At 49.8% G+C, this 17,488-nt stretch overlaps 1 protein-coding gene across 11 annotated transcripts in view; it reads right to left on the bottom strand.

Moving 5' to 3' along the window:
* Positions 1 to 17,488, bottom strand: part of WNK2 (WNK lysine deficient protein kinase 2) — a 131,728-nt gene that overhangs the window by 56,336 nt on the left and 57,904 nt on the right. For all 11 annotated transcript variants that reach the window (XR_006710484.1, XM_045470136.1, XM_045470135.1 and 8 more), the window contains 8 exons: positions 15,729 to 16,298; positions 13,491 to 13,784; positions 13,026 to 13,075; positions 12,130 to 12,298; positions 11,927 to 12,043; positions 11,562 to 11,732; positions 11,322 to 11,367; positions 10,728 to 10,847 (listed from right to left, as the gene is read on the bottom strand). Coding sequence is in view for 10 of the 11 variants with exons in the window: in XM_045470136.1 (XP_045326092.1) it covers positions 10,728 to 10,847; positions 11,322 to 11,367; positions 11,562 to 11,732; positions 11,927 to 12,043; positions 12,130 to 12,298; positions 13,026 to 13,075; positions 13,491 to 13,784; positions 15,729 to 16,298 (1,537 nt within the window). In the remaining variant the exon portion in view is untranslated. The remainder of the gene's footprint in view (positions 1 to 10,727; positions 10,848 to 11,321; positions 11,368 to 11,561; positions 11,733 to 11,926; positions 12,044 to 12,129; positions 12,299 to 13,025; positions 13,076 to 13,490; positions 13,785 to 15,728; positions 16,299 to 17,488) is intronic.

Genomic DNA, 17,488 nt, shown 5'->3' with positions numbered 1-17,488 from the left:
ACCCTTGACACAGGACTGCCACGATGCTTCAATCTGTAAAAAAACAGGGTATCTGTGAAGTGCAATAAAATGAGATATGCTTGTATTAGTTCTGTTTTTCGGTGGAGCCTTTATAGTTTTCTATATATGACGTCACATCATCTGCGTATAGTGGTAGTTCTACTGCTTCCTTTCTGACTTAATTTGGGTGCCTTTTCTTTCTTTTTATTGCCTAACTGCTGTGACTACGACTTCCAGTACCACGTTGAATAAAAGTGATGAGAGTGGGCATCCTTGTCTTGTTCTTAACAAAAGTTCTTTTGATGTATTGTTGAATTTCATTTGCTAATATTTTGTCAAGGCTTTTTGCATCTAGGCCCATCAAGGATACTGATTTGTAATTTTCTTTTTTTGTAGTGTCTTTGCTTTGGTATCAGGGTGATGCTGGCCTCGCAGAATGAGTTTGGATGCATTCATTCCTCTTCGGCAATAGTATGGAAAGACAGGCACCAACTTTTCTTTAGATGTTTGATAGAATTCAACAGGCAAAGATGGCAGCAGAGTAGGAGGACCCTATGCTTCCCACAAATATAACTCGTTATGAAATCATCCTAAAAAGCCCCAAAATCTGTCTGAACACTGGCAAACGAACTCCACAACTAAAGGTAGAGAGGAGACCACACAAAGAAGGAAGTCAGAGCCATGGTTTGGAAGAGAAATGGAGAGTGACTGCTGCAGTGGGGAAGGCGCCATGGTCACAGAGACGGATGAGAGACAGACTTACATGCGGGGGGAGCACACAAGGAAAACTAATCCCCATGGCAATTGGCCTGGAAAGCGAGAGGGACCAAATTTTGTGAGTTCTTGCAACCAGAGGGGCTTAAAACCTGTTGTTTTAAAGGTTAGTGGGCTTGGCTGAGATAGAGCCTGGAAGGTACTATGCTGCTCTTGGAGAGAAGGCAGGCAAACAACCTGCAGGCATACGGTATGGAAATGGGGATCCAGAGAGCACCCGGGGCACACGGTAGGGAGGTTGTGTGCTCACCTCAGAGTGCATCCCAGAGAGGCATCATTCACAGAGAGACCACTCTGGGAACAAAGGAGCTCTCCAGGGTCATTTCCCTCCCCTGCCCCTCAGCATAAGCATAGGGCCACCTGCGGAAACCAGCGCTCTACTTAACTTGCTTATGCCAAGCCCCACTCCGACCATGCTCCAAAAAAACCGCACTTCCCAGTCACACTTGCCTCAAGCCCAGCATAGTGGACCCCCTCCTCCCCCTGAGAAGACCGGTGTAATCCGCTACTCACACTGCATCTCCCAACTTGGGAGTTTTGCTCGGCTTCCGTTCTGGCAGCAGTGGCAATAAGGCTCACTGCACAAGCAGACCAGAGCACATCTAGTTAAAACACGCCACATTCAGGCCAGGAACCAAACACTGCCCACAGGAGACAAAGAGAGCCCCTGAAGTCAACTGGTCAGAAAAATAAAGCAGACAGGACACAAAAGCATAGCCCACACAGCACACACTGGAGACACTCCCTGAAGTGTGAGACCCTGAGGAACAGGGGACACAACACTGCAGGGCACTGTATGATTTCCTCTTAATAAGGCCATTAGCCTCAAGAACAGAAGACATAGCTGGCTTGCCTAACACACAGAAACAGGCACAGGGATGTAGACAAAATGAGAACACAGAGAAATTTATCCCAAATGAAAGAACATGACAAGGCCACAGCTGGAGACCTAAAAGAAACAGATATAAATAACATGCCTGAAGGAGTATTTAAAGCAACAATCATAAGGATGCTCACTGGACTTGAGAAAAGGGTGGAAGACGTGACTGAGACCCTTAACACCAAGATAAGGAATAACATAGGAGAGATAAAAGGCGCAATAAACAAAATGAGAAATATGCTTGATGGAATGAATAGCAAACGGGAAGAAGAAATTAATGACCTACAAGACAAAGGAATGAAAATTAATCAAGCTGAACAAAAAGAGAGAGAAAAGAATTATGCAATACAAGAACAGACTTAGGTAACTCAGTGACTCAAACATAATAACATCTGTATTATAGGAACCTCAAAAGAAGAAAGAGAAAAGGGAGCACGAAATTTATTTGAAACAATAATAGCTGAAAACTTCCCTAATCTGGGGAAGGAAACAGACATCCAGATCCAGAATGCACAGGAAACTCCCATTAAAATAAACAAAACCAGATCCATACCCAGATATGTTGTAATTAAAATGGCAAAATATAGTGATAAAGAAAAGACACTTAAAGCAGCAAGACAAAATAAAACAGTTACATACAAGGGAAACCACATAAGGCTATGAGCAGATTTCTCAACAGAAACTTCGCAGGCCAGAAGAGAGTAGCATGACATAGTCAAAGTGCTGAATGGTAAAAATCTACAGTCAAAAATACTCTATCCAGCAAGGCTACCACTCAGAATAGAGGGAGAGATAACAAGTTTCCCAGACCAAAAAAACAAAAACTATACAAACAAACAAACTTAAAGGACTTCATGACCACTAAATCAGCCCTGCAAGAAATATTAAGGGGGAACGTTTTGAAAGGAGAGACCAAAAGTGACAGTATAACTGCAGGAAACACAGAAGAAGTAAATATGAGTATTTCTGTAAATATTCAGTCAAGGAACTCACAAAATAAAAGGAGGTAGAACATGATACCATATACCTAAAACGTAAGAAGGACAAGAGTAAAGAACAGGTTCACACTTGAATGATCATTGACTTAATACAGACTGCTATATGCAGCAAATGTTCTATAAAAACTTAATGGTAATCATGTATCAAAAACCATTAATAAATATGCAAAGAATAAAAATAATTAAATCCAAATATATCACTAAAGAAAATCAGAAAACCACGAGAAAAAGGAAACGAAGAATCAGAGAAAATCTTCAGAAACGACAAAACAATGTCAATAGATACATATCTATCAATAATTACTTTGAATGTAAATGGACTAAATGCTCCAACCAAAACACAAACAGTGACAGAACAGATTAAAAAACAAGACCCATCTATGCTGCCTACAAAAGACTCATTTCAGACCTAAAGACACCTGACTATTGAATGTGAGGGGATGGAGAAACATTTATCATGCAAATGGATGTCAAAAGAAAGCTGGAGTAGCATTACTTATATTGAACAAAACAGACTTTAAAACACTGTAACAAGAGGCAAAGAAGGCCATTATATAATAATAAAGAGGACAATCCAACAAGAAGATATAATAATTATAAATATTTATGCACCCAACATGAGACCAGCCATATGCATAAAACAATAACAAACATAGAAACTAATCGATAATAATACAATAATAGTAGGGGACTGTATACCCTACTTACATCAATGCACAGATCATCTAAACAGAAAAGCAACAAGGAAGCAATGGCTTTGAGTGACATATTGAACCAGATGGATTTAACAGATACATTCAGAACACTCCATCCCCAAACAGCAGAAGACACATTCTTTCCAAGTGCACATGGAACATTCTCCAGAATATATTCAATTACACTGGGCCACAAAACAAGCCTCAACAAATTCAAAAAGATCGAAGTCATATGACCACAACACTATGAAACTAGAAGTCAACCACAAAAAAATCTGGAAAGATTAAAGGGTTAAATAACACACTACTAAATAATAAATAAGTAAACCAGGAAATAAAAGAGGAAATCAGAAAGCACATGGAAACAAATGGAAATGAAAATGCAACGCTCTAAAACCTCTGAGATACAGCAAAGGTAGTTCTAAGAGGAAAATATATAGCAATAAATAGGCTTCTTGAGGCCTATCTCAAGAAGCAAGAAAAATCTCAAATAAACAACCTAACCTTACACCTAAAGTTAGTAGAAAAAGAACAAACAAAATCCCAAAACAGTAGAAGGAAGGAAATCATAAAGATTACAGCAGAAACAAATGATTTAGGAACCAAAAAACAATGGAACAGATCAATGAAACTAAGACCTGGCTCTTTGGAAAAAAAAAAAAAAAATCAATACAATTGATAAACCTCTAGCCACACTTATCAAGGGGAAAAAAGACTAAAACAAAATTAAAATGAGAGAAAAAATAAATATCAATACCACAAAAATACAAATAATTATAAAAGAGTATCATGAAAAACTATATGCCAAAAATTGGACAACCTAGAAGAAATGGATAAATTCCTAGAAACACCTTCCAAAACTGAAGCAGGAGGAAATAGAATATTTGAACAAACTGATCACCAACAATGAAATTGCATCAGTAATCAAAAAACTCCCAACAACAGTCCAAGACCAGATGGCTTCACACAGGTGAATTTTACCGAACATTTAAAGGAAAGTTAAGAATTCTTCTCAAACTATTCCAAAACATAGAATGGAAGGAAAACTTCCAAATTCATTCTATGAAGCCACATTACCCTAATACCAAAGCCAGATAAAGACACCACTAAAAAAGAGAACTACAAGCCAACACCCATGATGAACATAAATCCAAAATTCCCCCCACCCAAAATACTAGCAAACCGAATCCAACAATACATTAAAAAAAAAAAAAATCATTCACCACGATCAAGTGGGACTTACTGCTGGGCTGAAAGGATGGTTCAACATTCACAAACCAATCAATGTGATACATTACATCAGTAAGAGAAGGGTAAGAACCATATGATCCTTTCAATAGGTGCAGAAAAAGCATTTGACAAAGCACAACATGCATTCATGATAAAAACCCTCAACAAAGTAGGTTTAGTGGGAACATACCTCAATGTAATAAAGGCCATATCTGAAAAATATACAACTGACATCATCCTGAAGGGGGAAAAACTGACAGCCTTTCCCCTAAGGTCAGGAATAAAAGACAGGGATATCCACTCTCACCACTTTCAGTCAACATAGTACTGGAAGTCCTAGCCTCAGCAATCAGACAACAAAAAGAAATACAAAGCATCCAAACCAGCAAGGAAGAAGTCAGACTTTCACTATTTGCAAATGACAGGATATTCTATACAGTATACCTGAAAGACTCCACCAAAAAATTGCTAGAGCTGATACACGAATTCAGAAAAGTCAGGATATAAAATCAATGTACAGAAATCTGTTGCATTTCTACACACCAATAATGAAGCCGAAGGAGAAATCAAAGAATCAATCCCATTTACAATTGCACAAAAATGATGATACCTAGGAACAAACCTAACCAAGGAGTAAAAGATCTGTACTCTGAAAGCTATAAAACACTGATGAAAGAAACTGAAGATGACACAAAGAAATGGAAACGCATTCCAATGCTCATGGATTGGAAAAACAAATACTGTAAAATGTCTATACTACCAAAAGCAATCTACACATTTAATGCAATCCTTACGAGAATACCAACAGCATTTTTCACAAAACTAGAACAAACAATCCTAAAATTTATATGGAACTGCAGAAGACCTTGAATAGCCAAAGCAATCTTGAAAAAGAAAAGCTAAGCTCCTGGAGGCATCACAATTCTGGACTTCAAGTTACATTACAAAGCTATAGTAATCAAGATAGTATGGTACAAAAACAGACACATCAATCAATAGAACAGAATAGAAAACCCAGAAATAAACCCACAATTATGTGGTCAATTTTTGACAAAGCAGGAAAGAATATCCTATGGGAAAAACAGTCTCTGGTTTTCCCAAAACAAATGGTGTTGGGAAAACTGGACAGCAACATGCAAAAGAATGAAACTGGGCCCCTTTCTTACACCTTACACAAAAATAAACTAAAATGCATTAAAGACCTAAATGTGAGACCTGAAACCATAAAAATCCTAGAAGCACAGGCATTAATTTCTCTGACATTGGCCATAGCAAAGTTTTTCTAGATTCTTTCCCAAGGTGAGGGAAATAAAAGCAAACAAACTATTGAGATTACATCAAAATAAAAAAACTTCTGCACAGCAAAGTAACCAACAAAACTAAAAGGCAACCTGTAAAAGGGAGAAGATATTTGCAAATGATATATCTGATGAGGAGTTGGTATCCGAAATATACAAAGAATTTATAAAACTCAACACCCCAAAAAACAAATAATCCAATTAAGAAATGGGCAGAAGACATAAATAGACATTTCTCCAAAGAAGACATAACAGATGGCCAACAGACACGCGAAAAGATGCTCATCATCACTGATTATCAGGGAAACTGCAAATCAAAACTACGGTATCACCTGACACCTCTCAGAATGGCTCAGATCAACAACACAAGAAACAATAAGTGCTGGTGGTGACGTGTAGAAAGGGAAACTCCCGTGCATTACTGGTGGGAATGCAAACTGGTACAGCCACTCTGGAAAACAGTTCAGAAGTTCCCCAAAAAGTTAAAAATAGAACTACCCTATGATCCAGTAATTGCACAACTGAGTATTTACCCAAAGAATACAAAAACACTAACTCAAAGGGATACATAGACTCTGATGTTTATAGTAGCATTATTTACAACAGCCAAGATATGGAAAGAGCCCAAATGTCCATCACCTGATGAGTGGATAAAGAAGATGTGGTGTGTGTATATATATATATATGTATATATGTATATATGTATATATATACACACACACACACAATGGAATATTATTTCGGCCATAAAAAAGAATGAAATCTTGCCATTTGCAATTAACATGGATGGAGCTAGAGTAGAACACTAAGCAAAGTAATTCAGTCAGAGAAAGACAAGTACCATGTGACTTCACTCATATGTAGAGTTTAAGGAAAAAACAAATGAGCAAAGGGAAAAAGAAAAGCAAACCAAGAAACAGACTCTTAACTATAGAGAACAAATTGATGGTGACCAGAAGGGAGGTGGGTGGGAGATGGGTGAAACTGGTGATGGGCATTAAGGAGTGCACTTGTCATGATGAGCACCAGGTGATTAAAATAAAATTAAATATCAAAATTAAAAATTGAGTACTGCTCAAAAAAAAGTTTTTCTTTTAATTCCACTATTGTTACCAGACAGTGTTATATTATTTTTAGGTGTTTCTTACGGTGGAAGTATAAATAGTTGATTAAAGACCTTTGTTTTATAATATAAGCATTTCTTGCTACAAATTGCTCTCTATACAAAACTTCAACTGCATGTGTTTTGTTATTTCATTTTTATTTTCTTAATAAAAAAATTCCCCTTCTGATAAAAATAAATAAAATAAATGCTTGGTAGAATTCACCTGAAGCCATCTGGTCCTGGACTTTTGTTTTTTGGGAAGTTTTTAAATTACTGATTCAATTTCATTACTTATAATCTATCTACTCGGATTTTCTATTTCTTTGTGATTCAGTCTTGGAAGATTATGTGTTTCCAGGAACTTACCTTTTTTTTTTTTCTTCTAGGTTGTAATGTTGTTTTTGTTGTTATTTTTTATTCCTGGTCATTTTCTTTGCTCTAGAAGTCCATTTTGCATATTAAATAGCCATTCCAGTGACCTTTTGATTAGTGTTTGCATGTTATATCTTCGTCATGCTTTTTCTTTTAATGTACCTATAGCATTATATTTGAAGTTGCTTATAGATAACAATTAAGTCAAATTTTCTTTTAACCCAGTCTCACAAATCTCTGTCTTTTCAAGGATGTGCTAAGACCACTTACATTTAATTCAATTATTGTTTAGATGTAGACCTATGATTTGTTTGTCCCTTGTTCCCCTCTTTTAAAAATCTTGTTTATTCTTTCTTTTCTTTTTCTTTCTGGATTTTTTTTTTTGGTGTTCTCTCTGAAAACAGAATTCTGGGCTGACAGGTTTTTTCCTTCAATGCTTTAGAAATGCCATGCCACTTCCTTCTGGACTCCACAGTTTCTGGTGAGAAACCTGCAGTCATTTAAACACTGCTCCCCTCCAGGTCATACATCATTTTCCTCTGGCTGCTTTCACAGTTTTTTCTTTCTCTATTTCTCAGCAGTTTATGTGTCCAGGTATGGATTTCTTTGGGTTTGTCCTTTTTGGGATTCATTCGGCTTCTTCAATCTATAGGTTTGTCCGAATGTCACCAAACTTGGGAAGTTTTCTGCATTGTTTCCTCAAATATTTTCTCAGCTCTGCACTCCTTCTCTTCTGCTTCTGGGACTAATGACACAAACAGTAGACCTCCGTGCCGTTCCACAGTCCGTGAAGCTCTGTTCATCTTTTTCTAAGTTCTGATTAGATAGTTCCAGGTATTTCAAGTTTCTGTCTCCTCTTTGTACTCCCTTTCTTCATGAACACTTTCCACCTCAGCATTTGTTTCAAGAACGTTTATAATTGCTTGTTGGATCATGTTTACAATTGTTTCTTGAAAGTCTTTGTGAGATCATCCCAACATCTATTTTGTCTTGTCATTGTTGGTGGTCTTTTTCCAACGCAAGCTGGCATTTTTATTGTTTTTCATTTGAGGGGTATTTGGATTACACTGGTTGGACTGCATTAGTCTGGATTTTGAATACCATGAGACCCTACATCTCTTGAACTCCTATGGTGAAATGCTGATGTTTCCTTTAGCAGACAACTAACCTGGTCAGATTCAAGCTGCGAGTTACAATCCACCTTCTAAGAGCTGTGGCTACAATGTCAGTCTATCCATCAGCTCAGTTCTCAGCTTATCATGTGCTAATTAGGATCAGATCCATACACACACAGGACGAGGGTAAGCCCAGGAGTTCATAAACAACTTCATGGGATTCCTCCCCAACCTCCTCCTTTTGCATGATATCTCAGATCCATGACACCCCTTTCCAGTCCCCTGAAACCATCCACTTGAACAACTGAGAGGAGCAGAGCCCAGTGGCAGGAGAGAAGAAAGTGAAAAGAGCAATGGTTTTGATTTTGTATCCTTTTTCCTCTGACTTCTGGCTCCACCCAGCAGAAAGCCTCTCCACTTCCACTGCGTTGGTTCCTGTTGCTGCTGCTGCCCCTCAGAAATGTTGGGGGTGGGGGGTGGACAGGGAGGACCCCACACCATGCTCTGTGCTTTAGGAATTTGTTCACCCTCTTGCTCTGCAAGGAAAGTAGCGGGCATCTCCCGGAGCCTCCCTGTCTGCACCCAGCACTCACTCCCAGGCTGCACACTGCCCTGACCTCAGGCCAGGAGGCACCAGAGGGAAATGCTATAAGCTCACCACCAGCCCAGGAATCCCTGGAATTCTGGCTCACTTCCCCCATCCCCCTGTTGCTACTTACTTCCCAAGTCTCAAAGAGCTGTGCCGGCACGGGGCTAGGCTCAGTGAAGGGCTGCTATTGTGTGCAAACTCCTTATCACCCAGACTCTCAATTTCTTATCGTGAGTCAAGTAGTGCGTTCAAAAGGTGCACAACCGTGAGGTCCAGAACGGAGCTACCCTCCTCCAGAGAGGACCTGCGTGCTTCTGCTTGAGCACACGGCACATGCTCCAACATTACCCCAATGCAGGCGCCATGCTGAGGTGGCTCCTTTCTCTGCCTGGCCTGTCACTTCTCCAGCAGGACTCCGCGCCTTCTCTCCAGCCTGCTGAAGCTTCAGCCCTCAGCCTCTCAGTCACCTTTCAGGAATGGGAATTGCCTCCAGGGGAGCAGGGCCAGCACCGAGCTACCCCACGTCCTGGGTCTCCACCCTCCCCTGGACCCTGGCCTGATCTGCACTGCCTTTGATGCCCAAGGACCTTCAAGCTGACGATCATCCAACTTCTCTCATCCTCAGGGGATGGTGCATCCCAATGAACAAATCTGCTGTCCCTGACAGTAGCTACTTTTTTTTTTTTTCAAATAAGTAAGGAAACTGGCTCCCAAAGTTTCTCTGAGATCAGTGAACAGATGAGGGAATTAGGGTTTAAGTTGGGCACGTCCTGTGAATCAATGCACCACAATGAAAACTGACTTTATAAAGGTTTTTCTCCCTCTAGTTAACTGGATGTGTGTGTATTAAATCAAGCATATTCTTATTTTAAAACTGAGCCACTGCAGACAATGCTGCTGTTCCCCTGACGCCTCATCCAGGGTGGGCCAGGTCCTTTACCTGAGGTCACCAGGTCTGTTTATGGCTGTGCTGGGATTCTGTTATCAGGCTGACCTTTTCCCCATGGGAACAAACCTTCAGAAGTATAACAGAAGCCAACGGGAGCTCATGATATAAAATGAAAAATGATTTACAAATATTTTTCACCCATGTGCCATAAAGTTAGGTCAAATTACATAACTGGCAACTTTCTCCTGCCAGCTTACAGGGAATTAGACCTTAATCTGTTCAAGTGATTATTTTCAGCCTCCCAAGGGACCACGGAATAAGGATTTAACGATCGCCCCAAGGGCAAGCTTGCTGGCATCTGTCCCCACACGGCCAAATCGGTATTAGTTCTCCTTGGGGACAATTTAAAATCAGAGCCTTAGTACTGAAAGGGACTTTCCCACTCCACCCCCAGAGTAAGCGGAGTAAGGAGGAGGGTGTCCTACAGGTGGGCCACACAGAGGGAAGAAATAAGGAGGTGGGAGCCATCGCCCACGGCGGTAAGACAGAGAGAGCAAGGTCAGAGTCCCTGGGCACACGGCTGAGCGGCCGGGCACGTCACCTGCACGAGGACAGTAAGGGCAGCCCGAGCCTGAGCGCCACCTTGACTGGGTGGAAAACCAGGTGGACTTGATGAGGTCCACGAGCCATGCTGGGCTCTGGGGTGACGGTGCGGGCTGAGCCGGCACGCCGAGTGACCAAGCTACCGGGCAGAAGAGCGTGCAACTTCCGGCTGCTCTTACCTTGGCTGGCTTCTGGCTGCACGGAGCTCAGAGGAAGTGGCGGTGAAGGCTCAGGGGCCTCCGCCGCTGGGTGCTCAGCCACCGGGCAGATGATAAACCACCTCTTGCCCGTGTGCAGAACTACAGACAGAGGAAAACAGCAGGAGAGACAGAGTGAGTTTCTCCCATGGCTGACAGGACCCCTCGCCATTGGCACCAGACCTGCCCTTCTCACACCAGAGGGGGGGCACGTGCAGCCCGCCTGGGGGGACTCCTCCCCGGAAGCCTGGGGCTCACACAACACCCTCGACACGGGCTTGTTCCCAGGACGCTGGCAATGCCATCAACAAAGGGGGGACGGAGGCAGCGGCCAGTCCATGCTGTGCTCAGTCCCCACCAGGGCCGCACCCAGCTCCTCAGGGTCAGCTATCCTTGCACCTGGGGGGTGCTCACCACACCCGCCAGCAAACCCCCCAGTTTCGTGGCCGAACCCCCTTATGATATGCTCAACACGGTCTTATCAAGCGCCCAAGAGACAGGGAAGGGACAAGGACAGAAATGCCTCTTCCAGAGGTAGGTCAGGATGGCAGGTGCGGGCCCAGAAGGCAGACGTACCGTTCTGCTGATACACGGGGGCGTTTGCTTGGGACTGGCGACTCTCCTGGGAGGTACAGGAGCAGAGATCAGCAGACCGTGTGGAACGAGAACCTCCCGCAGAGCCCAGCGTGGCCGCCCAAGGGGCCTCCGGAGCCCGGTCGACCCTCCCTGAGCCGCAAGCGCCCACCCTCCGGGCCACCTCACCCAAAGCCGCGTGACCTGCAGACCCTCCAGCGGCCCGGCCCTCCCGGGACTCACCTCCCCAGTGCCCAGGCCGCAGGTGCTGAGGTGCGGCGGGCTCACCCCGGGGTCGGAGCCCCGGTCGACGTCCGTGTCCTCACTGAGCATATCCTCCGCCTTGTCCATGACGTCCTTCATCTGCTCGATGAACGTCTCTCGCTCGGCCTGCAGGATGAAGTCGTGCTCCACCTGCAACGTCACAGGCAGCCCTGCTCAGGGGGACACGCCGTGGGCCTCGCCGCACGAGATGTTCCCTGACGGGTGCACTTCACGTCCGCCCCGCGCTCGGCCCAGGGGCGGCTCAGTGACAGCAGCAGCGCCCCCAGGGGACAGCGGAAGCAGGAGATGGCCTTCCTACGTCAGGGGAAGACACCTGGCCTCACCATATAGGTGGCGATCTCGTCAGGCGCGTCCCCGTCTAGGTCAAACTTGAACGTCACCATCTTGTGGTTGTGCGTCTCCAGCTGGCACTCCACCATCTTGTCGCCCGTGTTGCATACCTGCAGGACACGGGGGTGGTGAGACCGCGAGCGGGCCGCGTCCGGGGAGCCCCGTGCCCACGGGCCTGCCCTGCCGGGCCACTCACATTCAGGATGGTGAGCCGGGGGCGGCTGGCTCTCTCCTGGCGGGAGCGCGCACGCGTGGACCTGCGGTGATGTTTCCGGGCGGCCCTGCCCTCCAGCCTCCCACCACCAAATGCACCCTCACAACTGTCGCTCATCTCTCTTCCAGAGGGAACGTCGGAGCCTCCGTAGCTGTGTGAAAACCCAACGTTACAGCCACCCGCAGACGGTCATCACGCGAGATCAGGAAATAGCCAGAAAAGCTAGAGGATGTGAGGCCAGCCCCGATCCCACCTTCAGGGCCCCCAGCCCCCTCTCCCACCATAAGGCCTGTCCTCAGTGGCACTGGGGTCGTAGGGCTGTCTGACACGGGACCTCTGTCCTCCCTGAGTCCTGATCTGTGACTCAGGCCCAGCTGGCTCACGGAACACATGGGGATTAAGAAAATCCTCCCCTGTGCCTCAGTTTCCCCATCTGTGCAACAGGAACTCAACAACCACCTGGGGCCATAGCAGGGTTTGAGGAGGGAGTGCTCAGCACTGACTGGGGCTGGCACACCAGGACGCATGAGCACTTCCTGCATCCAGTTCCGTCCCCCAGTGTGACAAGCTCTATGGGTAGGCAAAGACAGGTGGCCAACAGCCACGGAGTCGGGAGGCTGGGGGCATGGGCCACACTCGGCCCACTCTTTGCCCACTGCCTCCTTTTCTGGTACATGCTAGGCACCACAGACAGGTGCCAGGACCTGGACCCAGACCCCGGAGGACTTCAGAGAAGCTCCGCCAAGTCAGGCTCGGAAACGGGTGACGCTGCTAGATGCTGTGACCGGCGAGGGCGAGGGTGGCAGGGGTCTGTGTGCAGCTGCAGTGCGGGAGGGCCTGGGTGGACATGGGAGCCCGCGGGCCAGCTGGGCCGGTACCTGTCACAGCTCTGCGGGGCGCTGGGCTGCTTCTCCTGAGAGGACTGCTCCTGAAACAAGACCACGGACGGGAGGACGGGTTATACTGGCTTCCCCACCACACAGCTGCACACGGCCTGCTGTCCCCCCACCTCGCCAGCCCGGGAAGCCGACCACACAAGGTGGCAGGCTCGAGAGCTTCCGTTTCGTGGAATTCCTGAAAGCAAGGGCACACCGTTTGCCGCCCCGCTGCGGTCATCCCCTCAGGAGAGCACACGGGCCTTCCCGTCCCCCCGAGGGAGCACCGCAACTCTCCTAGCGGGAGCGGAAGAAGAGTGCCTGCAGGTGCCACAGCGTACACTTCCACCTTCCTGAGTGTGTCCCACCGCCCTGAGGTCTCCAGGGCGGAGACCTAAGACCGCTGCTCAGGGGGTTACTGGGGTCAGGGGTGGGGGGGTGCGGGGGGCAGGGGGCAGGGGCACATACCTCCGGGGCCGGCTCCACTGTCAGCTGCACGGCCGGGCAGGGGCTGGCGACCCCGGGCCCGGTGGGCGGTGGTGGGTGGGAGGTGGGCGGCAGGAGCGGCGTGGTCTGGACGGGCAAGTTCTGAGAGGCCGCCACCACCACGGGGGCCAGGGAGCTGGGGAGCTGAGGCAGCTCGGGGACAGGAGGCGGCAACACTTCGGGCAGAGGTGGGGAGAGGATGGCGGCTGGCACGGGTGCCGTGGGGACCTGGGCGGCGACATCCACAGCGTACGGAGGCGGGTGGCCAAGCAAGATCTGGGGGCACAGGGGACAGGGAAGCCAGTTGGAGTGCCCGCCATGCCTCCGCCAAGAGGTGGGGGGGGGGGGGGGAGTCCTGGGCCAAAGCAGGTGCTTCCTGGTCCAGGCAGGCGCACCCACTCAGGGCTGGGTGATGGGCGTTCCTCTGCAATCTGGCCCCTGGCCCCAGGACACGTTAACACACACATTTAGCAGTAACCGCTAACAACGGGCACTTCCAAGTCCTCGTCTCTGTGCCATGAAACCTAAAACCACACTTCACTTCCGAACTTAAGTCCAGCTGGGAAGCTCTAATAGTGGCCAGTACTCAGCAATGGACAGGGCTCCCCAGGGCCACCGAGGGACCTGGCCCACACACTGCCCCGGCCTTCTGTCAGCTACGTGCGGGAGGAGCGAGGACTTCGGCCTGCAGAGGGCGGTTCGGGACACGGACTGGGCTCCTCACAGACCCTCTAAAAGCTCCCGGTGGGACAGCTGAGAAGACAAGGCGGAAGGCGGGTCCCCAATGAAAGAGCGGGAGCCTCCATCGCGCCCTGCCTCCAGGTTGAGGTCAGGAACATGAAGGCCCGCTGCTAGCCGCGCTGGCGTGGGGATCGGCTGTGAAAGCCACAGCCCCTTCTCCCCCGGAAGGACCCCCGGCTGCTGTGTTCACGGGAGTCTTCTCTCAGCACAGGGAGGCCGTGAGGCGGCCAGCCCGGCCCGTCCATAAACCACAGACGCCGGGAGGCCGCCAGGCATGGCCAACAGCCTGTGGGCACACGGCGCCTGCCCCAGCTGCCGGCTGAGCCAGCGACCCACACACCAGGCCAGAAGGCAGAGAGGCACCAGTCCAGGCCCTGACACTGCAGACCCCAGGCCTCCATGTCACCCTTGGCTTTCTGCAAACAGCCCCGACTGGTTGAGCGGATGTCACCCCAACTAACGGGCCAGGCGGGTGCTTGTTCGGTTGGGCGCCAGACTGCTGCATCTCCTCCGCCCCCTGCTGTCAACACAAACCAGCCCTGCTTTCACCAACAAATCCTTCCTGGAATCAGGCATTGAGAATCAACAGCCAGGAGAACCTGTGTGCTCTCCAGATGCGCGGTCGTACTCGAGACTAGAGAGTGCAAAGTGACACCTGGCTCTTCCATGCGCATTGGGGGTAGATCTTCAACGCGAGGCCCAAGGGGGGCTACTGGCCCCAGCACACAGGAGAGGGACCTTAGCTCAGAAGGCAAATAGCTCGCTGCGGCCACAGCTGCTGAGACTTGGGGCCCGGGGGGGGGGGGGGGCCCAGGTGACAGGTCCCCAGGTAACAAGCTCCCAGGTGAGAGGCCCCACTCCCGCTCCTCTCCTCACGTGAGGTTGGAAAACAGCTTAGAGCTCCAACAGGTGCATGGAGTCTTGGGAAGGCCAGCCCTTCACTGTCCACACAGCAAGCCACCTAAGGTGCCCATCTGACCCCAGGGGTCATCCCTGTCTGCTCTGGCCATCCTGAAACCCACAGCTGTGTGCCCTTAGCACTGCCTGTCCGCTTCCTCAGAGCCCCGTCTGCCTTGCTCCCGGGCTGCTGGGATGGGGGTGAGCCACTAGCCGGCTCCCAGGTGCCCCGCCTGGAGCTGAGACACGGGCTCTAGACCCCGCCTGGAGAAGGCATGGCCAGGGACCCCATCATCATCACCACCACCATCACCACCAGCAGCAGCAGCTAACACTGACCCTCTAAAGAGCCCAATAGTGGAAGCATCAGTCACCCCAACTCCCGCAGCTGCGACTCTGGATACAGCAGGCATGCCACACGTGGCATGAGAAGCCACAGCCGAGGGACAGAACTGCCCGCTCGCCCACCCCTCCTCCTCCCCCGGGTCTACGGAGAAGCAGAGGCCAGAGAACCTCTCTGGGTCAGCAGCTAAGGCCGTCTTCCGGGACCTGAGGGCGGGCCCTGCGTGGCAGGTGGATTACCTGGCTCCCCGCCCCACCTGCCGCAGCGGCCTGCTCTGGAAGGTGTGTGACGCTTGGCTGGTGGGGCTGCGGCAGCGTGGGGGGCGCAGGCTGGGACGGGGCAGCCCGCACGTTCTGCGCCGCGTGGAGGGGAGAAGGCGGGACGTCGCTGGGCACCATCTGCGGAAAGGCTGCCGGGTACACGGGCTGGGCCGGGAGCTGAGCCACAGCGGCCGGGTGAATGGACAGGGCGGCCACACCCTGCGGGGCCACAGCCAGCAGAGGGATGGCGGTGGCGGTGGCCGCCACGTTTGGCACAATGGTCCGGCACGGCACGGCGAGCGGCGCCCCGGTGGGGTGGGGCAGCTTGACCGCCTGCAGGGGCAGGGCTGGTGACGCGGGCAGGGGGGCGGCGGCGGCGGCGCTGAGCGGGAGGCTTGGCAAGATGACAGCGGGAGAGAAATACTGAGAGGGAGCGGGGACGGAGGGGACGGCGGGCCCGGTGGCGGCCGGCAGGTCGGGCAGAGCTGTGGAGAGGCCGTCCATGGAGGCCAGGGGCGCAATGGGCGGCCCGACGGGAAGCGGAGGCACCTGAAAAACACGGGAGCACGCCAGCCTCACCAGGGCTCGCTCGGCCCAACGCCCGCCCCACACCTGCCCGACGCGAGTCCTCCCGCCCATGCCCACCGACACACGCCAGCCCCGTAACAGTCCTCCCGCACCACACACGCCTGACACATCCCTGACACCCGCTCGCACGCACGCCCCGCCCCCCGCCGGCCCACCCGGCACCCGCCTGATGCCCCCACCACCAGCCCCGGCACTTCCAGGCAGCTGCTGCAGAAAGGAACCGGCCGGCAGCTCGGACACGAGGGCTTGGAGCAGTGACTCCCGGCTTCGCAGCCTCCACACGTTTTCCTTCGAGAGCCAGCACCGTCCACCCCACCAGACTGGCCCCCAAGATCCGAAATTACTTTGCCTAACACCCTCCCGGTCTGAACACACTCACAGGGAGACCAAACTCTGGAGGGCTGTCTCAGGGGAAAGCATATCCAAGACCCCCCACGTGCTGGGGCCGTGCCCCACAGCGGTGCTCTGGAACCTTCCGCGTCTGGTCTTCCATCCTGGAGACACCCGCTATCTGGCCTCCTGGAATCAGCACTTAACACATTTCGGCGGATTCTCTCTTTAAAGCCTTTCCAGTGGCCAACATGTGAGCATCGTCACATAATGCCCGTCTTCCCGCGATTATCAAGCAACAGAAGTCTGCAATCCAACTTCTACCTATCGGAAAAGCCACTCAACACTGTTACCGCCAGAAAGGGAACAGGAGCTTAACTAGACGGTGACTGCGATGAGGACAAGACCAGGTGACAAGACTCTCCCATGGGCTTCCGCAAACCGTGGGGACGCTCACACCTTCAATATGTGGCACAGTTCCCTTCTGCATCCCACCGATGTGGTGTGATGGGCCCGTGACAGGTACGCCCGTCGATGGCATTAACCCCAGCAACAGCACCCAAGCACCATGTACTATCCAGTGTCCCTGGTCACCTGAGGCCCTGGACTCACAACGGGCACAGCCTTGGGTGGCTCCATGATAGACCGTGGCCACAGCTTTGTGCTACACCCTGGCTCCCGTGGCCCTGACCCTGGGCCGAACCTCTCTCTGTCCCGGACGTACTTGGGAGAGACGCCCAGGGCAGATGGGCACGGCCACCCCAGCTCTGGGGAGTGCTCCCATCCCGAGGACCCATGAGCACTCACAGCCCAGAGTATGG

This window comes from Leopardus geoffroyi, chromosome D4, assembly GCF_018350155.1.
Source record: "Leopardus geoffroyi isolate Oge1 chromosome D4, O.geoffroyi_Oge1_pat1.0, whole genome shotgun sequence".
Taxonomy (NCBI): Eukaryota; Metazoa; Chordata; class Mammalia; order Carnivora; family Felidae; genus Leopardus; species Leopardus geoffroyi.
Note: the sequence above shows the minus strand (reverse complement) of the source record. Positions and strands in the feature narration are given on the sequence as shown.